Source organism: Fringilla coelebs (genome assembly GCF_963513975.1).
Source record: "Fringilla coelebs genome assembly, chromosome: 5".
Taxonomy (NCBI): domain Eukaryota; kingdom Metazoa; phylum Chordata; class Aves; order Passeriformes; family Fringillidae; genus Fringilla; species Fringilla coelebs.
The window spans coordinates 7,776,740-7,802,319 of record NC_140033.1 but is presented as its reverse complement, the minus strand read 5'-3'; the positions used below and the strand labels follow the sequence as shown (position 1 = coordinate 7,802,319).

Below are 25,580 nucleotides of genomic sequence, written 5' to 3'. Positions count from 1 at the left end.
TATTTTTACAAAACCTATATCCTTGTTGGCAGCTAATAATTATACTACAAGGGCAGAAGTGAAAGCATAATTTATAGAAAAGTATCTTTCCTCCTTTAGATAACCTTACTTTCATAACATCCCTGGAAGATTTCTTCACCCAGCAGAGCACAGTGCAAAGATATTTCCAGGCTAACAGTGGTTAAACAGGAACAGGGACTATTCCCTTCAGGTTTGTCTTTTCCATTTCTGATCCTCAGTGCAATAAACCCCCACCATTCAGTGACACAGGGCTGTTTCTCTCTAAAAATGGACAAAGATACTCAACCCAAACTCAAAACAGCCATTGTTTGCATTTTCCACTAGTATATTTTTCCCAAAATTCTTCCAATTTTTTCAAAAAGCAGCATCTCTACATCTTCATGGAGCAGAAACTGCTTTTACACATGCTTGCTTTTCACAAACTGACCTTTTACACAGCTCCCATCAACTGCAAACTGGACAGACCTGGCAGACAAATGTGTGTGACTTTCATTTCCTCATTTGTCAAGTTTCTAAACACCTCTAAAAGCATCTCAGAGAATATCTGCCCTGGCATGACTGCAATATTTATGGTTATTTAGTTAGCAGATATAGAATATAATGTAAAAAATACATTTCATTGCTGTTATCTGGGTGAGTCATTTCCTTTTGTTTCCTTCTTCCTGCCTTGAAAGTGTATTTGTCTGAGCATATAACAAGTGAAGACAAAGAATATTAAAATTCTTCAAGGCAAGGGGAACAATTCATGCACAGGGACATCAGAGGCAGAGAAACTTCTAAAAGAAATGTCCATTAAATCCCAGCTGTAGCATGGATATAGGAGCAATCTTTTGACTTCCTCTTTTGCTTTTTGCTCCATCCATGGACAGCTCATCTGCTCACTGTTGGGATGAAAAGGCATTCAGCACTACATCAGAAAGGACCATATCTCCAAACAGAAATCCTTAAACCTAAGGCATGTATTTTGTAAATCAATTACCAAGATCAGTAATTTGGGATGTAGGGTGTCCACACAAAAACTCACTCTTCCCTGAATGCATGTGAGGAACAGCTCAGAGCCAGAGGCTGTGGGGATGGGAATGGTTGCAAACAGCCAGTAGATGGAAAGCTGAGGTTATTGCACCTCATAATCTGAAGGCCCCTGCCCTCAGTCTTGCATCTGAATTTCATCTCCTAGTTTTGCTTTTCTTGCACAAGCCCATCTTTCTATTTGACAATATATTAATCATCCTATCTCTTCTAGAATAATGACACATATACATCTAGCCCATTTCTTACAAGAGAAATTCAAGACCATTTCTGAAGGCTGGGAGATACTTTTTAAATGTGTATTTGCAATTGCTCCTCAGTTCAATGGAGGTTTCATGCAGTACATTTTTCTGCTTGCTGCTACACACAGATTCCAGACAACTTGATGGAATAAGCTAAGGCAACTATTCCTTTGTACATAAGAAATATTTACCAGTTCTGTGGGTGAAATATGAGGTTCAGTGAAGAAAACCCCATAGTTTTATTCAGGGAGGGGAAAGCACAGTGCTCAGAGGAAGCAGGGAAACTACTGGTGTGAGAAAGCAGAGGGAAGCCCAGGCTTGAGCAGAGTCCCTACGCAGAATTTACGTGCTACAGAAATCCCATGTGACTCTGTAGCTGAGGGAACCTGGATTTTCAGGGTGGAATGGGATTCCTAAGGGCTACCTCTGATATCACTATGACTCTGTGATCCAGTATTAACCACATTTGTTGTATGGGTTGGAAAACACACAGAGAGGCATGAACATGCACATTCACAGGAGCACTCACCCACTGGTCTTTAAAATGTTACTTTACTTAACCCAATTCTGTAATAGGAAACAGTTCTTGATGTATGACTGTTGAGATTGCATTTATAAAGAGTGAGCAGCAAATCCAAAATCAGTGATCTTTACACTCCAAGGGGAAGAGGGAACCTTGTGGTGTTCAGGTAGCAACGCTGGTGAGTTCCAGCATCCAGGATCAGGGGACATTCCCAGTTCTTTTTCTTGGAGAGGCTGTTACTGGCCTTGTACCTTCTTGTTACTGCATTTGTTTATTCACCATCCACAGGATGTTTTGCACATGCTGCAAACATGCTCTTCTTTCTATAATTATGCCCCCAAAACCACCTTCCCTTCTAACCAAGGTTTAATTTGTGTAGTGATCAGTAACTAGCTCTTTGTGTGCAGCTCTGGAGCCTCAAGCTTCTGTGTGCTTCTACTACAGAATTGTCCTGCTCTCTTCCTGTGGGAACACTTTCTCTGTGGCTCTAACTTTTACAAGAAGTCTTAGATTTCCTTCAAAACACCAGGACATGCCTGATCATGTACAGAAATTTATGGGGTGGGCTTGCTTGACTCTCTCAGCCTAAGCAGCAGTTATGTCATTGCCTGTAACAGCAAAAGGTTGTGCTCTTGTGGTTCTTCCCTTGACATAAATAACAATACACCATGTACCCCAAATAATAAATTTTACCTGTGGTTTCTGTAAAAGTAAAATGTTTCCATGACATTTCTCTATTGCCCTGAAGAGTGCAGCAGCTGATCACTGCTCCAAGTGATCAGTTTTATGTCAAAGATTGTCCTGCTGTACCAGGATAGATGTCTACCAGACTGTAACTAAAAAATCTATGAAACAGGTATTGGGAACTAATGAAAATGTGCTGAAAAAGTTTGTTACACTTCCTCTATTACATTTGCACATCCATTTGAATAAATAGCTAATGGCTAGTTAATGCTCCAGTAACTGAAAGAATAAAAAGCCCATCTTTAAAGGCTCTTTGCAGAAGAAATTATCTCAAGTCAGAAGAAGGTTTGAGGCAGTACTGTTAATGTCTTTTCTAGATCTCTGATACATTTTATCAGTCTAATCCTATCAATGTGTCTCTGCTTCCACCATAAAACAGGCAAATAAATCAACATTTTCATTTTACATTTTCCCCTGAGGTCCAGTGATTGCTGTTGCTGAACTGATTCAGTGGAGAAAAGCATTAGCAAAAATGATTCTGTGCTCTCAGCTTTATCTTTTATCCATGAGAACAGAAGAATTTGCAAGTATTAATAGGACAGGCAGGTTGTGCATTGTAGCATAACCCATGCAAATGAACACTGAAGATGTTGGGAGAGATGACGTGTTACCTTGGCAGCTTGTGTGTGGTATGCAGGAGTAACCTTAAAAGCCAAGAGTTATCCTTTATTTGATTCTCTTTTAACTGAAATTCATTGTTGTGAGAAGCCCACTTTCCCCTCTCTGGCTGACTCAGCATTTGGTCAGCTGAGATGGACTCTGTTGAATACTGAATTAACTTGCAATTTTAGTAAATGTGTATTTCCAGACACTGCCTTATTATATGGAAAAGTGTAAAAATAAAATCCAGGCTCACACCTTTACAAAGGAAGATGAGCACACTCAATGTGGGTGCTGGGCCTTACTGAAAACATTAGTTTTATTTCTCCATCAGTGGGGAAATAAAGTATTCTTTGACACCCTTTTGTAGTATAACTGGAGAACTATTGATGGAGGAAGTTATCCACCTCCCTGGTGGCATCTCACGTTAGCCAGAGCCCACCTTTGGAGGTGCCACTTTCTTTCCACTCTCCACAGGAGATCTGTGAGAAAACTGCACTCCCAAAATAGACACTCCAATTCAACTTCTGTTCATGAAATATAGGTCACTTTTTTTTTCATTCATATATTATATTCCTGGAGAAAACTGACCCACTCCAGAATCTTGCACCATGTGATGTGTGAAACATTCACCTTTCCAGCTGCACTCCAATTCTTTGTCCTCCACCAGCATAAGTCAGATGTGCCAAATGCTATAACTGAGCTGCACAATATGTCTGAGCCTAAAGGTTCCTGTGTTTCACCTAAAGGTTTCCTGTGGTATTGTATCTTTACCCCAGCTCTGAGGCATGCCACAGCTCCTTTTTTTTTCCATAAAATGTTCAATAAATTTGAGCTACAATTATTTGAAATACGTGCACTCCTTAGAATTCACTGCTTAGGGTTTTATTTTCCTGCTGCAAATACAATTTCATTTTGCAAATTACCTCATTATTAGCAATTTGTAGGGTGATTGCCGAGAGTTTTCAGTAGCTCCTTAACAAAAATAATAGCATAGAGTCATAAGATTTGTAAGAAGAGGCAATACCTTTATTAGACTGCCCACATATCTAGGAAAAAAAAAAAAAGGAAGAAGCTTTTGGCATAATATCTCTTTGTCATATCTTGTCTTGCATCTTGATCAGACCTTCTGCTTCTGAACTCTATACTTCTAAAGAAGTGAACAAAAAGCTTTCAGCAATTACTCTGCAAATGGATAGTAATGAGGCTGTTTGCAAAGGGAAATTGTGTTTCCAGCAGGAAATAAAAACCTGATATACTAAACTCAGAGCAGAGTTGTTCCTTCTAAATGAATGGAGGTCAAATTTATTGAGCAATGGTGCTGGTGACCTAATAGAGTGACCTTGGGCCTGAAAGCTTGTACACTTCTTCCATCTGTGAGACAAATAAGAAATGCTGCCTTTCTTAGACACTTGAAATTTTTTGTATCTTGGACTGTCACAGCTACAATATTACTACTACTAAATAATAGCACTGCAGTATAAGTAATTAAATCTATGTCAGTCCACCTGATTTGGGAGTGTCTTCATATCAAGTCAATTAGGAAATAACAGCCAGAGGGTCTATTTCATGGTTCGTTTGCTTCTGATCTCTAAGGGCAAACTATCTAACTAAATTATTCAGAGCTGTGTCTGGAAACACGTCTCTAATCCTTTAGTCCCCACAGAGGGGAGAATGTTTTAACCAACTTCCTTTAATATCTTAATAACTAAATCTATTCATATTTCCTTCAGGCTGACAAAGAAGGGCAAAAATATTATTAGGTATTTAACACTTCCTTAGACAGCTTCAGTCTGGGGGTGGAATTAGCACATCATGGAACAGTGCCTCCAAAAAGAGAAAGATTCCTGCCCCTGTGATATAACCATGTCCCAGATTCAGTCCAAAAGTAAATTTTGGCAAAATTAAAACTCAGCTTCAATCTCTTCCAGCTGCACCTTGGATGTGCTGGAAAGAGAGGGGCAGAAGAAGTGCCCAGCTCTGAGGTTACATGGGAATGTCCCTCAGCCAAATGTTCAAATCAGACACCGGGCACCCATAACCCCTGAACTGGCAGAAAATCACAATCAAAAAATCAATCATGTTCTCTGAGAGCAGCATTAACGTTCAGCAACCGACAGAGAACTCACCAGCCATCTCAAATTTTCCCCAGATCCAAACATTTCAGCAGCTACCAAAGGCCAGCCCAGAACTCACAGTTCCAGCTCCTGAGCTGTGCTGTCACCCTAAACAGTGGCCATAATTCTTCATAATGGGAGTGGGCTCCCCTTGCTTCTGTGTACAAAATAGGGAGTTGGCCTGAGGGGGGAGTTAGGCAGTTTGAAGTCATGGTTTAATTTCCTTTGTAATTGCAAGTTGATTGCTGGTTTCAATTACATTGCGTGCATTTTGCCTCTTGTGACAACCATTTCTTTAAGTGGATAAACTTAAATTAAAAGAATGGTATCAACTGAAAGTCATTTCTATGTTGGAATCTCAGGAATTACATTAATTATCAACTTAGCAGGCTTATTTTAAAAAAAAAAGAAAAACACCTTGGATGATTTTCCACACGTATTTGTTTTATTTTAAGGTTAAACTAATACAACCTTAACCGAAAAACTGCAAGAAATATTCTTAATTTCAGGGGAGATTGTTTGTATTTTTAAGGAGAAATAAGAGTGCAGAATTTTTACACACTTTTATCTTCCATGTCTCAAAACCCAAATGCTTTAAGAAGAAATCCTTCTTTTAATTCCTTAAATTTCCTTAAAAGGAGTAAGGGCAATTTCACAGTTTTCTTAAAGAAGGTTTGTAATTTAGCATCTATTTCATTCTCCCCACATCCTAAAGACCACACCTATGCCCAAGAGCACAAGCAAGAGGACAACACATACCTGGAAATGTAAAACATTGAGCCTGAGGCAAGCAATTCACAGGAAAGGTAGCCTGGGAGTTCTGTGCTCACCCAGGCTGAGGGTAATGAGGAAAATGACAAGCTGAAGGAATTCTTCTAGCTTTTCAGACCCTTCTTATCTTATTTTGCAAGTGTCCATGGACTGTTCCCTCTGATAGCCCCCACAGCAGCCTGTGCAGGGAGCTTGTGAGACAGCTGCTCTCAGGTACATGCAGAGAGCTGGGACATGCTGCACCCCTTGGTGCTCCAGCTCTGAGCCTTTCTGTCCCAGACATTGGTGCTATTCACCCCACTTGAATTCAGACACATAACTAGTGGCTGTATTTCAGACAGTCACACTCCTGATGGTCAAGAGAAAAAGAACAGTTTGGCTGGGCTACTCTAGATACCACTCTAAAGTGAACCCTGGAAATACTCAATACTCATTCTCTTTTGTAGGACACAAGTTTGGGATAACTAACTCATCCACAAATATCCCTTGATAGATCTTTGCAACAAGGCCTGAGGAAAACATTTCTGTCTCTGACCAGTGCAAAAGTTGCAGGGGTCTAAGACTAGTTTTAAAACTCCCTACAGCAAGTGTATAGCCTGAGAGTGAAACCACAGACCTGAATGGAAAATCCGTGGACATGAATAGGAAAATGACATTTTTAGGGGACTAATCTGTCTCATTTGCCTCATTCATTTCTTAAATGAGAAGAAGCAGTGCTGCCTATGACCCAAACACATCCAGAGACAGTGGTGCAGAGGTTAAAAGCGCTGGTCTCTGCGGAAACTGGCATTCTGCTAATTGTGGAGAGGTACAATCTAGTGAGACTTCACTCTGATCTTTTCCCATACTAACTTCTAAATTGCCAAATTTCAATGTGCCTTCTGTCAATCAGGTATGGAACCAGCTGCACTGCGCTGAAACTGAAGCAGGAGTGGGTGCATCAGGTCTCTGTTGCTTGGTCTAAATGTTCAGCCAAGCAGAAATAAGTCACTTTGACCTCAACCAGCCATATCGAGCTAAAAATAAAAGAGAATGAAAAGAAATGTGCATTCTCAGGGTCTTTTCTGATACTTTTCAAGATAAGGAATCATGCACACAGATGAGCCTGTTGGACAAACACAACATATCCTGTTATATTATTATCTAGACTCTCCATTAAAGTGTTTTTAAAAGACATTGTCCTGGATATGTAACAGGAGGGGGGGGGAGATCAAATAATAACTATTTTTCTGTTACATAAAAAAATTTCTTCTTTTGCAACCTTAAATCAGGAGTTTGGAGTTTTTACAGCACCACCTAGTGAGACTAAGGAAGTTTTAGTCAACTTTTCAGAATCTCCAGCCTGTTCCCTCTTTATTTTTCCATTTTTATTTAATCATGGTGTCCTCATAGTCTTTGGGGCCAGCAAGCTGTGGAAGAAGGCACCTTCAGTGCACCCAATGGCCCTTTTTACACCTCTTTCTGAACCATCTGAAATGTCCCAACTGCCAAGCTGAAAAACTGCAGGGCTTTCATCAAGCCTTGCTAATTATTAATTGCCTCCAGCAAGTGAGCTGTGCCTCTGTGATCCGTGCCTTGTTTAGAAAGAGTGCACTCTGCAAACAAAGAACAGAGGCATGTTTCAGTGGACATGAAGAATGTTCTTAGATGTAGGGATATCTGTCATCATCCCTACCAGGAAGTGTTAGTGAGGATGTTTTCTACAAGGCAACATCTACACACTCAAATCTGTGCCAGACATGTGAGAGACTCTGTGCAAATATCCTTCCTGGCCCAAAGATGTTGCTGACAAACAAAACCCATCTGATTCCAAGCCAGTTAAGATGACACACATCTTTCCCTAGGCTGCTCAGCCTCTTAAAAGATTTCCAGTGACTAATTAGGATGAAAACTGCTTTGTTTTCCTCATCTATTCATTCCTTGTTAAAAAATCCTGGAGTGTTTTTCACTCAACCGAGGCATTGTGCAGAATTAGAAGTATTTAAATATTTTTCTCATACTGCCTCTTCAAATAAAGGTTTTGCCCAAAAATAAAATCAATTTTCCCTCCAGAACTTTCTGAAATTTCTCATGTCACCAAGAGCTGTACATCACTGACACCAAAAATATTAAAGATTTCTAAATAAAAGCAACTCACCTGCTTCCAACAGCAGATAAACGCATTTTTGCAAGTTATATGAATGTTGGAAAAATTGATCCCACTTAGGAAGATGGAAACAAATGACATAATTCACTACATAAAAGCTATGATGTTATTTTATGCTCTTATCTGTATCTGCTACTAGAACAGTCATAAATCTGAAGTTATTCCTCTCTTATCTGAGGCTGAAGGAGTTTGTCCTCCACTTGCACAATGGAATCCTCTCCTCCAGTAGGATTTCTCCAGGGAGCTGACAGAGTTGAGCTGCCTGCATCTTTGGGGTTCCAAAGATTTCTGCCTTCTGCCCTCCTGCTCTTATAAATGTCACTGCTGCTGCACCTTCATTGCTGAAATGCTGCAAGCTGGAACACAAAGCATCACTGCTTTAGGTCTTTTCTAATTATCCTTTATTTTCCTTGATAACTTCTTTTACAAAATTCCTCATGTGTAACTGCTTTGCACAGGACTAACTCATTTCATGAAGTACAAGGGAAGGAGAAGATTCAAAGGCTCAAAGGAGGCAAAGTTCAGATTGTCACTCAGCCTCTTAGCTAGCAGCTGATGAGATCCAGGGACACTTGTCTGTCTTCTCCCACGTGATCAATGTAAAAGAGCTGAGCTACAACTCTGGAACAGACCTGCCAGAAATACCTGCTATAAAAATTGTAGGTTTCTCAGGTCTAAACACTGAGATATATAAAAAAATTTGCAGAGTGACTTATGACAGCCTGACATAATCTCTGGAAAGACCAGTTTGCAAAAGCTGTTATTTTTACTCTAACATATAAGATCCTGCCTTCTTGTGATAAGCATCTTTCTTGCCTATAAACATCTTAATTTTATGATTATTATTGCTTCATATTTTGTGAAAACATTACTTTTTGGAAGTGTTCCTACAGGATCTAGAACATGTTGATAAATGATACATTAAAATGCCTTAGTGATTTTATTTGTAATCAGTGGGTATATTAATTGCTGCCACCCAGTGGGCTCATTTGTAGGCTTTGGCTCACCATCCTATAATTTAATACATCATTGTTTGGTTAAATGATTTCATCCTTTCCATCTGAAAGAAGGTGATTTATTTTCCTCTATCAGCAGCCACTAAATATGAATGTTTCAAGCTGCAAGCTTTGGTTAACTTAGAACATGTTGTCCTACAAAAATCTTTTGTTTCTTGTAGTGTGGGAACAGCCTTGTGGAAGGCGATTATACTTGAGCTTCAAGCTAACTCTGTGTGAGATTACCTGCTTTGCCTTCTCAGCCTACCTGCAAAATCTAGGGAAAATACTTTTCTCTATTTAAATGACAAATATTCTCTCTGAACTTCTAAAAGAAAGTATTAAACATGTTATACAGAGGGAATTGTTTCCTGAAAAGTGCTGGTGTTTCAGACCCTCGGGTAACTTGCACTGGGCTGCTTGTGGCCTTCAAGTCATGCACTTGACAGGAGATATCAAAGAAGCAATTTGCACTTTGTCTTCCTGACCTGCAGCTCCACTGGTGCCAGCAGCAGTCAGGGGCTCAGCCCACCTCAGGAGCTGGCCTGGATAACGCTGGAATGAATAAACTGGCTCTTAAAGCTGGGCTGCTGTGTTAACAGCTTCTACAGTCTATATAAGTGTTATGAATAATGAAATAAGACACTGGCAATGACAGCACATTATTGAGGAGCTGTTAAGTGCTGCATTATGATTTCCTTTTAATGCTGCTCCTGGATGAGGGAGCTTGCATGCCTGTGCATGAGGAGGAGGAGGAGGAGAGGAGGAAAGCTGCTTCATGTTCTCCTTGTTGACCTGTATTTTGAATTTATCTACCTGTTTAATTTAGAGCATATCCCTTCCAGCAGGATTGGCCATTTGGGGGAGGATTATGTTGCTCTTAATTTTTGTGCTCTCAGAGGTCTTGTTGGACTGCAGAGTGTTACAGCTAGATGTCAAGTGACCAAAAAAAAAAAAGATAAACTTCTTACAGATTTCTGGGCTACCCAGTCCTAATGTGTACAGCACAAGGAACACATGGAGCTCCTAGGGCAAGTCCAGCAGAGGGGTATAAAGCTGATAAGGGCACTGCATCATCTGTCTAATGGGGAAAGGCTGAGGGAGTTGGGCTTGTTCAGAAGACACAGCTGAGACAGGACCTCATCAGTGTGTGTGGGGATCTGAAGGGAGCCAGGCTCTTCTCAATAAGGCAATAAGGCAGAGGCAAAGACAGAACTGAACACGAGAACATGAGAAGAAATCACTCCTTTTATGTGCAGTGACCAAGCACTGGTAACAGGTCACCTGAGAGGGTGTGGAGCCTCCCTCACTGGAGATATTCCAGAACTGTCTGGATGAATCCTGTGCTATGTGCTCTGGGATGGCCCTGCTTGAGCAGGGGAGTTGGATCAGAGGGTGGTCCCTTCCTACCTGAATTATTCTGCAATTCCATGATTCTTGAATCATGCAAACCAAGGCTGTCCACCACTGTGGCTGGCACAGCTGAGGCGGGCAGGGATGAGAACAAGCAGAATCTTGACTCAGAAGAGAGTATAGGTGGCTGTAAATTATATTCTAACTCTGCCCTACAATAAGCAGAAAGCTGGGGAAATGCCCTCCAAGTGCAGCACCTGAGGATGTGCAGATCACAATTTCAACCCTCCAGCTGGGGCTTCTGTGCCAATACCCAGAGTCCCTTTTACTGACCTTGGCCAGAGTCCTGCAAAATAAGGTAATGCTCTGCAGGAATAAAGGTGAAAGAAGTTGGCCTCAGTGTTTTAAAGAAGCTAAATAAATCTACTAGAAGAAATCCAAAGTATCTGAAGTGGAGGAAGGTATTACACCCTTATACAATATTGCTCAAGCTCAAGCACAGTATGGGCACAGAGGCAGGGAAAGAGATTTATTCCAGCAATGACAGTGGAACCACTTCTATGGCCAAAGACACTGGGAAATAAAATCACCTTTATTGTTCATCAATGGTAAAAAAAATCCTTTTGCTTCCTGCCTGTAAAGCTTTTTACCTTTGATGCTACAGCAAATGACCAATAAATCACATGGTAAATGCAATTTCCTCACAGATTTTAAATATTTCTTCATTCCCTGGGTGAGCCTCAGCTGGAGGAAAAACAAAACTCTGCAGAGCTTACGAGTTAGAAGTGTTACAATATTGATTTCACAGAAGGTCCCAGATCCAGTTTGTGGTTTTGTCATCTGTTCCCCAAACAAGATACAGAACCAAAGCAGCACGTGCTGGGGACCACAGACCATACAAGAAATATCAGAAACTGATAAAACTGAAACAAAATAGAAGGGATTCAAAACTTCCTTAAACACAGGGAGAAGAGAAAAAGATATAGTAAGAAATTGTTGAGGATTTCATAGTTACTTCTCCGTCATCCTAAAATGAATCCTCTGTTCAACTCCATTCCAGACTGTTGGCATCAAAACTGCCATTGAATTACCTGACTGTTTAATTTTTCTTATATCATGACAGCCAATTTTCACCAAAAAATGCTGAGACTCAGAAGCAGACCTCTTTCTTTCAAGAGAAAATGTGAGAGGCAGCAGTGATGCATACTGGGAGAAAAAATTAGGCAACTGCTTCATAAAAATAAAGTGTGGACATTGGTCATCTTAGATTTATACATGTAAAGTGAAATAGAATTCCATTATCTGAGCTCTCCTTCCAAGTTCAAAACTGAGACAGACACAAACCTCTTGACTTACCCATTGACAACTGAATTGTATTCTATATGCTGTCAGGTGCCCGTGCTTGCCAGAGGGATGAAAAAAAAAATCGTATGTAGCTTTGGTAATAACATTTCTCTATTTTGTTCTTTTTTTGTTTTTCCCCACAGCTCCATTCAACCCTCCCAATGATGCAGACAGTATGGTCAAATTTGACGCTTATGGGGATGGGATAGGACGATACAACGTGTTCAATTTCCAGTTCACTGGAGACAGATACTCCTACGTGAAGGTTGGTCAGTGGGCAGAAACTTTGTCACTGGAGGTAGACTCTATCCACTGGTCCAGGAGCTCAGTCCCTGTCTCCCAGTGCAGCGACCCCTGCGCTCCTAATGAGATGAAGAACATGCAACCAGGAGATGTCTGCTGCTGGATTTGCATTCCCTGTGAAACCTATGAGTACCTGGCTGATGAATTCACTTGTGCAGACTGCGGGCCTGGAAAATGGCCCACAGCTGACCTGACTGGCTGCTATGACCTACCAGAAGACTACATCAAGTGGGAAGATGCTTGGGCAATAGGTCCTGTTACCATCGCATGCCTGGGCTTTATTTGCACTTTCATGGTCATTGGAGTGTTCATCAAGCACAACAACACACCCCTGGTCAAAGCCTCTGGCCGTGAACTGTGCTACATTTTGCTCTTTGGGGTCTTCCTGTCTTACAGCATGACTTTCTTCTTCATAGCCAAGCCCTCTCCAGCCATCTGCACCCTCCGCCGTTTGGGGCTGGGAAGCTCCTTCGCCGTCTGCTACTCCGCCCTCCTGACAAAAACGAACTGCATCGCCAGGATATTCGACGGCGTGAAGAACGGCACCCAGAGGCCCAAGTTCATCAGCCCCAGCTCTCAGGTGTTCATCTGCCTGAGCCTCATCTTGGTGCAGGTGGTGGTGGTGTCCGTGTGGCTAATCCTGGAGGCGCCGGGCACCAGGCGATACACGCTTCCCGAGAAGAGAGAGACTGTCATCCTGAAATGCAATGTCAAAGATTCCAGTATGTTAATGTCCTTAACATATGATGTCATCCTCGTGGTTCTATGCACTGTGTATGCCTTCAAAACCAGGAAATGTCCAGAGAACTTCAACGAAGCCAAGTTTATCGGTTTCACAATGTACACAACATGCATCATTTGGCTGGCCTTTCTCCCTATATTCTATGTGACATCCAGTGACTACAGAGTAAGTCTTTGTACATCTGTTTCCATAAATCATATGCAGCACTTCAGAGGACCATGACAGTATTCACTAAAGACTTTTTCTCACTTCCTTTGGCCCCTGGGTCCCTTGCAAACAAGTTCTTTTTCAATGTTACCAAATTTTGGCTTACCATACTGTAATTTCAAAAATAGTATGTGCAGTCAGAGCTAGAAGGGATTAATACTGTTAGTTTTATTGCAATAGAGGTATAACATATGGATTAAGTATTCATTTGGGTTCATCACTATCTGAAGTCACAGTCCTAACAGAAAAACCCAGTAAGTTACCTAAAATTAGTCATAATGAGTTATTTGGCAGAAATTGAGCTTTAAATGAAATTTGTACTAACCAGTCTCCACTGCAAAAGAGTCTGCTATTAAAACATGGCATTTCCTTAAAAAAAACATAAAGATACAATTTCAAAATTTCCTATGAAACATAGTTGTTAAAAAAAGTTCAAAAAACCTTCTACTTAAGTAGAGGACTTTTTATTCTTTCTACACTTTATAAAACACATACCTCACTGAGCAGCAAATACTGGTCAGCCTTCACTAGCAAACTTTAGAAACACTAAACTGTTTAAATGGTCAGATAGCGTTGCAAAGCTTCAAGTTCAATAAAATCGTATTTTTGAACAGAAGGAAATTGTCTCAGAAAAAAGATTCAGATCTGCTCCACTGGAAATCTCACAGTTATTATGAAGTGAGAAGTGACTGTGGGAGTTGGCCCTTGCATCAGTTTGCAGAGAATTAGTTCAATTTTCTGCCCAGAAGGAAGGTAGATTAACTTAGGGGGATGTTATTGCCAATAGTGTGTACATGAAACAGCATATAAAACTGTGGAGTTAATAATGTCACTTAACATATTTTTGGTGTGGCCACCCTGGAATAATATATCTGGTACTATTTTACTCATCTGGAAATTTACTGAAATGTACTGAAAACCTCTAGAAAATGAGGATAAGTAACAAATGACACAGTGAGACATGCAGAGTGACAGTAAAACAGCTAAATATATTTAGTCTAGACAAGAGTAAACCCAGGGAGACGTGATCACAGACCATAAATAATTTCAAGGCAACAAAACGAGAGGAAGGGATTATTCAGTCTCAGGAGAAGTTAGAATAGCAAGTAATGGATTGAAGTTAATGAAGGAAAAGTTTAAGGAAGGCACTAGGGAGCAGCTCTGGACACCCAAAGCAATCAGGAAGACAGACACAGGAGGAGAGAAATATCAGCACAGACAGTCACATGAGTGGGCAGAACAGACAGTAATGGCCAAAAGGAGCATGACTTGATTGTTCAAGCACAATTTTACAGCCTTATCTCCTGAGTGGAGTTTTCAAAACCACTTGTAGGCATTAAATTTATATACAAGGTTCCAAATAAACCAACTCAAGTACTACAAAAAGAGCAGAAAATGCTTTTAACGTCTTTTTGATACTTTCATGACAAGTCTACACTTCTGAGGTTCCTTTGAAAAGCCCATATTTAATTTCCATGCAGTGTCACATGTTGACTGAATCAGCTTGGGCCATCCTAACGTAGCCCTAGTCTGGTAGCATTGCAATAAACAGCCTTAGAAACAGCCCCACTCAGCCTGGAATTATCTGCAAATTTGGTGAGGATACACTTGATCCCTTCATCTATGTAATTTATGGTGATATTGTGTAATACTGGTCCAAATATGGACACCTGAAGGACACCACTTGTCACTGATGCCCATCAGGACCCCGAGCCATTGCCCTCTGGATGTGACCACCCAACCAATATCTTATTCATCTAACATCAAATCCATATCTGCCCAGTTTAGAGAGACTGGTGCTGGGGGACACCTATCAAAGGCTTTACAGAACTCCAGATAAATGACACCTGTAGCCCTTGGTGAAGCTGTGCTGGCTGTCCCAGAACACCTCCCTGTTCTCCATGTGCCTTACCATAACTCATGGTCATGGATTCCCTCCACCCTGCCAGCACACCAGTCCAGTCTGTGAGGCCGGGTTACACACTGAACCACCAGAGTGACCTGGATTAAAAGGAAGCCTCTGGGATGGAGCTATTTTTAAACCAAATTATTTAATTGATTGAGTGTATAATTATGCCAGCACAGCTGAGCTGCTCCAGGCAGCACAAACACTAGGAGAAGCAGGGTGGGGGAAGAGGGCGTTGATAGTGAAAAAAAGGTAACTTGAAACTAAAGAAATTAAAGGTAGCTTCATTTACTCTTGTTTTATAAGAAAACTCCTTTCTTGTCTTACCCATGCAGCACCCAGTTCATTATCCACCTGAGCTGACCACACAGGTCTGTGGGCAAAATGCAGAGAGGTGAAGGAGAATGTGAAGCTAAGGCATTACTTTATCATGCAGGCTCTGTTGGATCCTCCATGTTCACTCACCCTGTGAAAGCTGAGCACATTCCATGGTGCTTGCAACATCCACAATGTGCAAAGAGTGATTATTAAATGACCACATTAATTATCCTCATTGATGACAAAACACCAGTGGTGCTCAGTATATATATAAAGCAACAATGTCCAGTCCCTACTCTATTTTCCAATTTGCACCAATTATTTCTGACAAGGAGATATGAGAAGCATTCCCATGGAAGAAGGCTAATCTCAAAGAACTGCAGGAGTATAACTAAGGAAAAATAAGCCATAGATGTATAATCGTTCAAATTAAGCAATAGAGTTTAGCGCAGTTTAATTCAACATTTTAATTAAGGAATCTGCTTGAAAGAAAAGAATATAAACTGAAAATGAGGCAGTAAACTAGCAGCTAGTTGTACTATTGAATAAAAGGATAAAAGACAGTGCCAGCAAAGCTACACTAACAAATGCCCCAAGGCAACTATTCTAAAATCCTGTAGCCTTACAAACAATTCATTTCTGAGCCCAAAAAGTGAGGTCTCAAAAGCAGGACACCTTTCAGACCCAGTCTGAAAACAGTCACCAGATATTATCTTTACTCCAAATCACACCTATATTTCTGCAAGGGCTTACTCAAGTTCTCTGATTAGGACTGGAGATAAACTGATTTTCAGAGAGATGTTTTGGATGAGAAAACTGATGCAAACCCAGATGATGTACACTCTGTGCGAGCTGGTTCCCACTGCAGCCAACATTGCTCAGATACTGCATGACAAGCACTACAGAGGGTTCTCTCATCAAGTTAGAGATCAAGGGTAGGAGAGAAAGAGAGCAGATCTTTCTTTTCTGCACTAAAACAAGGGAGAGCACAATCAATCTCTCCCTGACATGCAGAGACACAGGGCACCACCACCTCATTCCCATGACACTGGGATTGTGGGATGCAACAGAAGTTCACACCAGCCTGCACCATTGCAAACCCCCAGGACTGTGGTTCATGCTGTTATGTAGTAATTTTTCTAATATTTGGCATTCCAGAGCTCTCCATACTGAAACCCAGTGCTTTGTGCCCACTCTCTCCTAGGTGCAAACCACCACCATGTGCATCTCTGTGAGTCTCAGTGGCTTTGTTGTGCTGGGCTGCCTGTTTGCGCCCAAAGTGCACATCATCCTTTTCCAGCCCCAGAAGAACGTGGTCACTCACAGACTCCACCTCAACAGGTTCAGTGTCAGTGGGACCGGGACCACGTACTCCCAGTGTAAGTAACAAGTCTGTCACCTTTCTGTGGGGGTGTGCTGGGTTTGGGTGAAGACAAGGTGGGCTCAGCTATGTAATATAGTATTTGCAGGGAAAGCCCCCAGGAAGGGGAGAGAATGATGAGGAGGACTCCATCTTATCAGAAGGCTAATTAATTACATTATTAATTTATTTTATGTTATATTACACTATATTACATTACATCTAAACTGAATCTGCCAAGAACTCAACTGCACTGAATCTTGTGACTGCCAGCCGACAGTCCCAACACACACACACACTTGGCCCTGACAGGCCAAGGAAACAAAACACCAGCACTTTGGGTAAACAATCTCAGTATTGCATTCTACTTTTGCACAACACAGGCACAGAAAATGGTGAAAATTTTTTTTCCTTTCTCTGATGTTCAGAGAATTTGAAACCCAGAAATATTCTTGGGAAGAATAGTGCCTTGCTTTTCTCTGTGAAGAGAAATGTGGTGACAGTGTAACCCTGTGAAAGCATCATTTCCTTTGTGTCTGGAGAGGAAAACCCATCCTCTTCGCATGGGGGTCAGCTCAGAGCCTGCTCAGGAGCTCACTGAAGTCAGCAGAAAGTTTCTGCAGGCTCTGGCTCCAGCCTGATGCGCACCCCAAGCAGACCCCGTGTCCCACTGTCGCTCTGGCAGTGTGACAGGAGCAGATTGCCTCGGAGAATTCCTGTCAGAGCAGCACACTGACAGGATCTGGGCCACAACACAGCGTGCTCTCAATGGCTCATCACCTGCATTATAAGGAAAGGCTCCAAGTCTGCAGAAAATGCATCCAAGAGATGCCATAAACTGCATCTGTATGCAGAGCGTGATCAATGGCCTTTGTCAGTGCCACAGCCTGGAGAAGCAATCAGTGTTCTGTGGCAAGGACAACTCATTTGCTCTGATTCCCTTCTTTCCTTCATCTTCACTCTCTTCATCACAAGCTGTGATTTTGTTTTGAGGCTGCCACTGCTTTTCTGGGTGAGTTGCTCAGAGAGTTTTATGGATTACAAAGAAAAAAAAGCTCACCTGTATATTTGTTTTGGATTTTTTTCTTTGTCTAACTTAACTAACTTAACTCATCAGAGATGGGAGCACACAGCACCCCATCCACAGAGCTCTCTGGACAGCATATCCACCCTGGAAATCTAATAGAAAAGCACACTACAACTGTAAAGAGGAGGGGAATAAGAAACAGGAAAGGGAGGGCACAGAGCAAGGCTTTTCCAGCAAGTTCACAATAATCCAATAAGCCTGAGGTTTTTGAGTGTCACAAAATTGTCTCAAAAGCTTGGGCACTTCAGATTTCAAAAAGAGCATGGAAGCAACTTGGCACCCTGCTATGTATTGCATGAGCAGGGATTAGGAAGTGAAGGGATCCCAGCCATTCCTGGCTCTCCCATCCCCAAACACACTGCAAGAATTCCCAGGGTCCCCTAACAAGACATCAGCCATCTGGCTCTGGAGGTCCCCAGTGTCATCAGCCAGGACTGCATCCGGTCCTGACACCAGAGAGCAACCACTCCTGCTAGTTTGGAAAATTTAATGAGGTGGCACTATGTGCCTGAAGTGCTGAACACTCCCAAAAGACCAATCATTTCCCAAAAACTCTTAGAAGTGTGGTCCCTTGGTGAAATGGTAAGTCCCATGAGATTCTTTTCATTCCTTATCAATTTTGTGGAAGTGGTCTTTCCAAGTTTTTTAACACTCTCATGATATGGAATGAGCTTAGTCAGAAATAATTTTGATTCATAAATACTTTCTGCTGAATTCTGGATTGCATTTTGGAATATGATACTTTTATTTTAATGGGTAAATAACACATGTGCAAGCGTGCAGGCAACTGAGAGACATCCTCAGTGCACATTAAAACCTGCATTTTCAGGCTTGTGAACAGCTTGAGGACATTAAGAAAAGCATAAAAATCCAGGCTTACAATCTCTTACAACTTCATTGTTTAGAAAGGTTGATGCAGTTATTTACTTTTACTGCTCCCACCTAATTGAATGAGGGCTGCTCACCTTGTTGGGCTTTTTAGCCCGTGGGAAGCCATGGAAGTAAGGCTAAAAGGTCCATCACATACAAAGGAAACAGCCCTATAGTTTCCATCTAGGACAATTATTTGGGAAAATAACACTGTCTATCACAGTGACAATATTTTCAAGATGAAAAATCTTCCCTTACTCCCTTCCATTAATTTAAAATTATCTAAAATAAATTTCCATTATTTTTATTCCACTATTTAGTCCTTTATAAAACTCAAAAAGGTTGCCATCCAAATTGCTTCTAATCTTTGTCTAAAATATTCCTCTCATCACTCCTGGGGCTGTCAGCTTGTCTTTATTTTGGTCTCAATGGCATTTTTCATCACTCAGAAACTTCTTAATATCAAACTCATCAGAATTAACTCTTAGGCATCCTAGTAACTTTGAAAAGCCATCTCTTGAACATTATCAGAGCTCAAGAGGTCAGTGCTTTTCCTGACTCCACAGATTCCCACCTCCATTGCATCTCAGGGCTGCCACCACCTCTTCACTCCATTGATCATGAATACCACGAGTATAGTGGCTCTTGAACAGCAGGTGACACAGACAGTTTTTAACACAGCTTCCTGAACCATGAAATCTGGTCACTCTGAGAAAAGGTGGCACTCATGATTCTTTTGGGTAGTCTAAGTGTTAGTGTTGAGCTTGATCATTTTGATAGATGAAGTCTGGACTAAAAAAAGAATATAGATTTAAGCCAAACAGAGGCAGGGGAAGAGTGTGCTTGGGTATATGGCATGTTTTGAAATGTATATATTTGTACACATTGTTTTGGTTCTGAAAATTCCCATTTGGCAGTGTGCTCCATAAGTTCTGCTGTCCCAGCAGAGCCTCCCCCACTGGGATGTTCCCCCATTTTCCTCTTTTATGGGCTTCAGCACCCATAAAACTTCGTGGAGGACTCACCTTCCTGAATTCATAAGCACCTTCATGCTTCAGACTAAGCTTTTACACCCAGATGTCATTTATCCAAGGTAGGTCCACATGGAGAGCTGCACACCGAGCTGAGCTCCTCCAGGCAGCCTGCACAGGGGTCACAAGGAGAATTGAACATACTGTTTATAGCCAGACTGGTAATTTTATTCCCTCTGAATTTATTTTCCTGGGCCTGGCTCCAAACTAGCCCTGCCATAACAGAGATTAACTCACAGCTGTCCAGCTGTGAGCATGAGTAGAGGGGACAATGCTCTCAGGCACAGGCTGTGACTCCTGGGGTTGCCCAGTGCACAGAGGGGAATTGGACTCAGCAACCCTTGTGGGTCCCTTCCAAGGCAGGATATTCTCTGTCTCTATGACTCCCAGTGGCACACAGACTGCAAATTCAGGTCTGCCTGTTCTTGGCTGTGTAGGCAAAGCTGCAAGGTCACCACGGCAGTGCCGGGCTCTTGCTTTGTGCCTCTGGTTCTTTTCCTTGGATTATCTAAGCAAGATGAGGGACAGCCAGGAAGAGGGAGATCAAAAGCATGAACTTGAGCCAAATCCCAACTTCTGCTGATGTCACACTTCTGTCCTTGGTCTCAGCACAGAGTGGAGGTGCAGTGTCTCTTGCATATGCAGCAGGATTCCAGGAAAGCCCTTGGTGGCTGCTATCAGACACGAAGTGGAGCTCAGAACCCTGCAGGGCCGGTGATTAACTCTGCTGAGGTCTGTAATGAAAAGCAAAGTCTTTTGTTCTGTCTCAGGAGAGCTGAATGCTCAGTGTGAACACTTTACTCCACCCAGCAGAGTTAATAACTGCATCCCAGCACTGCAAGAGAGCTACATGCTGTGCAGGAAGCCTGGAAATTTAAAAGGCAAGGCCACTTATTTCTCACCTAGCACCATATATTTCTGTCCAATTTTGATATCCTCCTGACCCAGTTACCATAGTATTTGAGCTATTCATGCTTGTCAGTGTGTTGGACTTCAAAAAAAAAGCCTGAAGCTAAAAAAATTCTGGTAAAGTGACTGATGTTCATGGAAACAAAATGCCTTTGCCTGTCTACACTGCAGTAGAACAGGGATTTGAATCCGGTTTCCTGAGCAGAACTGATTTTTCTGTTTTCTAACAAAAAATAGAAAATAAAAATAACAATTAAAAAAGTTTAGGTCATTGTGCTGCCCCGTTATACCCAGTTAAAAACAGAGTATAAAACCAGAATACAAAATACAAATTAATTTTTAGAAACCACAGACATGATGCCCTGTGGTCTTTTACATACAACAGCTCCTCCACACCTGTGACTCACAGCACACATCCATGTGGTGAGAGATCAAATTCCATTCACCTCATCCAGAAGAGGGGCTCGTTCTTGGGTCTCCTGTTTCAGGAAGATGTCCTGCCCTCTGAGTAGTTGGTTAGTCCCCTAAATTAGTTATTAGTAGATGCCTCTAAACTTCTTTTGCTAAATCAATTCTGTTTTCCATGAAATATTTATTCAGTCAATGAAAGAATGAAAAACACGAGCTGATTTGAAGAAAGAATACATTTTTCTAAAAATTATACTGAGCATCTTTACAGAAGCAGTGTGCAACTGAGAGTGCAGCCAGCAGCAGATGTGGAAGATTGAGCATGCCCTTGTCAGCTGCATAAATTGCTTTTTACACTGGATGATTGAGTTTACTAAGTCATTGCTTGCCGTGTGTTTTCTTTGATGAAGGCATCACATTTCTCTGGGTCACTGTTACCATTAACCTAATGTATCTTTCAAAAAGCAGCTTTATGGTGCCCTGAGCAGAGATGTCACAGAGTATCTGAAAACACATTCCTGATGCCCAATGGATAATTTTAACAAAGATGGGCCAAACAATTTGCTTTTAAATTAAAATTCACCAGACTTAAGCAGAATAGGGTAATATATTCTCTGCTCAAAATACAAATACATTTGGATACAGATTGTTATACTCAGATTTAATTGTCACTTAATAACACTAAAGCAATGAAAAACTGATGTATAAAATGTTATACCATGTAAACAAGTTTATCAGAATCTGGTCCTCACCTCTGGATGCATACTCAATCCTGATCCAGAGCTCCTAGAAGTGAAGTGTATTATAGGCAGAAATTATTCTGGGATTAGGTGAGAAATAACCTTTCTTTTAAATTCAGTTATTAAAAAATTTCTTCACTTCACCCAATATGTTCTTAGAATTCTAATTTTTATTAATTAAAAGGTGATTGACACAGAATTCTAATATGGTAGATTATCTCCTGGATTGAAAACTACACACATTTTCTTCATGAATGGCCACTCCAATTATGTGAAAGCTCAAAGGATCAGACCTTAGCATTTCTTACCAATAAAACACAAAAAATCCAGAAGTTCACTTTTTTTTCTAGTGAGGTATTTTGATACCATTATAGCTGTATTAATTCACACTACCATGAAAAGTGCTACAGAGTGAGACCCAGTGGTATAGAATCATCCAACAAAAAAAAAAAAAATCATGTCTTTTATTCCAACACTTCTTGGAGAAGTGTAACCACCCTCTGTGCTCCCAGTGGGCAGCAAAGTGAAATCAGGTTTCTTCAGAGGATGCTTCAGCCTGAGGTCTGAGTTGCCATGTAGAGATGCCAGCAGCACCTCCATCAGCTCTCCTGCAGGCACAGGCGGTGACTTTTCCTTAGGCACCTTGGTTAAATGGGGTGAGATAGTCCAGAGCAGCACAAATTCTAATCCTGTGTGTAAGCCCCTTTTGCTGTGCTGAAGTAAGCTGATTTTCCCCTCTCTTTCTCTTCCAGCATCTGCCAGCATGTACGTGCCAACCGTGTGCAACGGGAGGGAAGTTCTGGACTCCACCACTTCGTCTCTGTGATTGTGGCTCGTGGTTCAGTTCTTGAGTTTTTAGACTGTTAGGCAAAATTTTGCACATGTTGTGCACTCCAGAGAACACCAGAAAACAACAGACATCCAAGCAAAATTAGTACCTTTTTTTAGAAACAGTGTAATAAATTATTTTTGAGGATTGTACAGTATATAGTGACGTTCTGGAACTTTTTAGACTGATTTTAGCCCTTCTGTTGTTAATGGTTGTAAGGGACATGTAAATAACCATGGTTCACAATGTGCATAGTCCTGCAGTAAGGGAGTGATTGTTGCAAGCACAGTTGCAATGTTAGGTGACTTCTTTCCTACGAATTTTTTTTGTAGCTCCTTGTTGTAATTAACTTAGACTGCATTTCTATGTTGTATATTACAGTTACCTTACGTGTAACAGATTGGTTTTCTCAGCACAAAACACCAGTATTAATGTAAAGGCACCAATAATAAAAAGATAAAAGTTTTCCAGCATGGTTTCATTTTTGTTTCTTACTCTCTCAAGGTCATTACATTTTTCTGGAGAGGAGGTTAGGTAAAAAGGATAAAAATTCTGGAGTGTGTGTACACAGGTATTTGTGTGTTGGTGGGTGCCTGTGTTATAAAATCCATATCACAATATATGTGCTTATGATTAACGCTTTTTCAAAGTCACATAGAAATTCCCTCTTTTTAAAAAACTCCCATATTATTAAAGCTCCTCAATTTCATTTTCTGTTATTAAAATAGAGGGTAATTTTCAAAAGTGAAAATGTCTAATTTCATCTTTATGAAACACTAGTCAAAAATTTTTGACTCCCAGTTCACTCATTTGGCACGACTAAATGATGCCATGCACAGAATAGATTGGTAGCACATAAAAACAAAGAGAATTTAGATTAGGTTGGAAGAAAATCTGTCAGAAAATTAGCTAAGTCTGTTTAATTTCTCCAGCCAAAACAAAGCTGGTTCAGCTTGTCTGCATCAACAATGCTGTGAAAGGTAATTGGAGCACCACAGAGACCAGAAAGTCAAAATAGAGAAATGCAGGAGACATTTACACACATCTCTGGGGTGACCTTTACGTTGAAACCAAATGCTTCAAGACATACACACCACCTACTTAGACAATTGCAAAATACCATAAAAGTCTGGCTTTTGAAACTGCACACTTAAAGCTGCCCTCACTCTGTTGAAACAATCTGAAATCCTCTCTTCTGCCAGGTCTAAAAAGTCATTAAGGAAACAAACACACCTTTGATTAATGTGTCTGAGCATATTTACCTAAGGGCTTGTTCCCATTGATCTCGTTCCAGCTGAGGTCAACAGCAAAATTCTCATTGACTTCAAAAGCAACAGCAGCGAGGCTTGAAAGTCAGAGACCATGGATACATGGTGTGAAAGTCAGAGACCATGGATACATGGTGTGGGATGTGCATGTTCTCTGGAGGCCAATTCTCCTGCACTTGCAGAGGTTTCCACACATTTCTGGAAAGCTGCAAGTCCTTTAGGGCTGAACTGGCACAGGAAGTAGCTGTTACTTGGAATGCAAAAATTAAAGATGCACGTTCTTAAAATTCCTACTTATGGATGGATGCTTGTATTTTCTAAACATCCACATGTCCACCAGCAAAGACCATTTGATGTCAGCACTTGCCTGACAGAGGCAGCCATTTAAGCCTCTGCATCATGGAGCTGTCCAGAGCAGGAATCCCTGTGACTTTCCCCAGAATGGGCACACAGATCAGCCCACCTCACCTGCAGAGCTCTGCATTCAGCTCTTCCTCTCCACAACCTCTGGCATGCCTGATGTTTCAGGCTTGTTTCTCACCTTGATGCAGTGGCCAGGGTCAAGTTTTGGCAGGTGGGAGTCTTCCTTTCCAATCAAGACCTCTTAAAGCCCCTCAGGTTGGGCAGCCCCATTCATTTGACTTTGGTGTGCTCTTTTGTGGGCTGAGAAGCTGGTCACATGTGACAAAAGGTCAGAATATCTGACCATAATTCTGACACCTCATCTTTATGGAGCTCTTAAAAATGCCCAGACCAATGAGAGTTTCTTCTTAATTTTTATGGAAAGCCACAACCAGGATCAAATGCACCTCATCTAACACTCACTGCTGACAAGGACTAAGTAAATAGCTACATCTGAGATTGTCAGCCCTTCTCCCTTTGTACTCAGTGGAAGGAAGTAGGCAAAATTCCCCTGGCTTCTCTCAGGCAGACACTTCAGGCAGGAATGAAACTCTCCAAATAAAGGCGAGCACAGCTTGCTCAGATCACAGAGTTTGCACTGAAAATTAAGGCATTGTTTCAGATGAATTCCAGCCCCAGAACCAAAATTGACATTACTGAAGTTAATTTATAGCAGGTGAGGATCTCACTGTGCTGGAGTTTTCGTTCATTTTGATAGCACTATTGAAAAAATGACCCAGGGTCTGTGTCTGAACACCTGCTATGAATACTTAGTTGGCTTGAAAGCCACTTGCATATGGTGTTTTCATACAAAAAACCCAACAACCAAAACATGCAGAGCTCTGGACTTCTATCCCCACTGAATGTTCTTGACATTCTTGTACTTTATTTGGCTTTGTCTTGAAAGCCTTTCACTACTATCCATTGGATGTCCATGGATGCAAATTGTTTGGTATTGCCTGATAAATAATTCAGTTTCAAAACACAGCAGGACAGAAAAGGAAAATGACAAAGCAGAGGCTTTCCACACTATATGGGCATGAAAACCTTTTAAGAAAGGCAATTTTTTTTTCTTTGCTGTTGTTTCACATCACTATTTTAGTTTCTGTATTTATAACAGTTCATAGTTTTTGCACCCATTTATGTAAAACTTGAATTTAGAGTACAAACCTTTTCCAGTATCTTTATTTTCCCATCATATTTAAAGATTTGAGGAATTCACCTCAAAGCAGAAGAGGTCCTACCACAGTTCCTCCCAAGTACCCTGACTGTGAGCCTTGAGAGTAATCACACTGCTCTGAGCCCTGCACACTAG

The 25,580-nt window shown here is 41.2% G+C and overlaps 1 protein-coding gene across 1 annotated transcript in view; it reads left to right on the top strand.

Moving 5' to 3' along the window:
- The window catches only part of GRM3 (glutamate metabotropic receptor 3), a 64,325-nt gene extending 41,669 nt beyond the window's left edge, over positions 1–22,656 (top strand). The window contains exons 4-6 of the mRNA XM_084206027.1: positions 12,029–13,095; positions 16,566–16,740; positions 22,519–22,656. Of these exons, the coding sequence (XP_084062153.1) occupies positions 12,029–13,095; positions 16,566–16,740; positions 22,519–22,592 (1,316 nt within the window). The 3' untranslated portion in view covers positions 22,593–22,656. The remainder of the gene's footprint in view (positions 1–12,028; positions 13,096–16,565; positions 16,741–22,518) is intronic.
- The last annotated feature ends 2,924 nt before the right edge of the window (positions 22,657–25,580 follow it).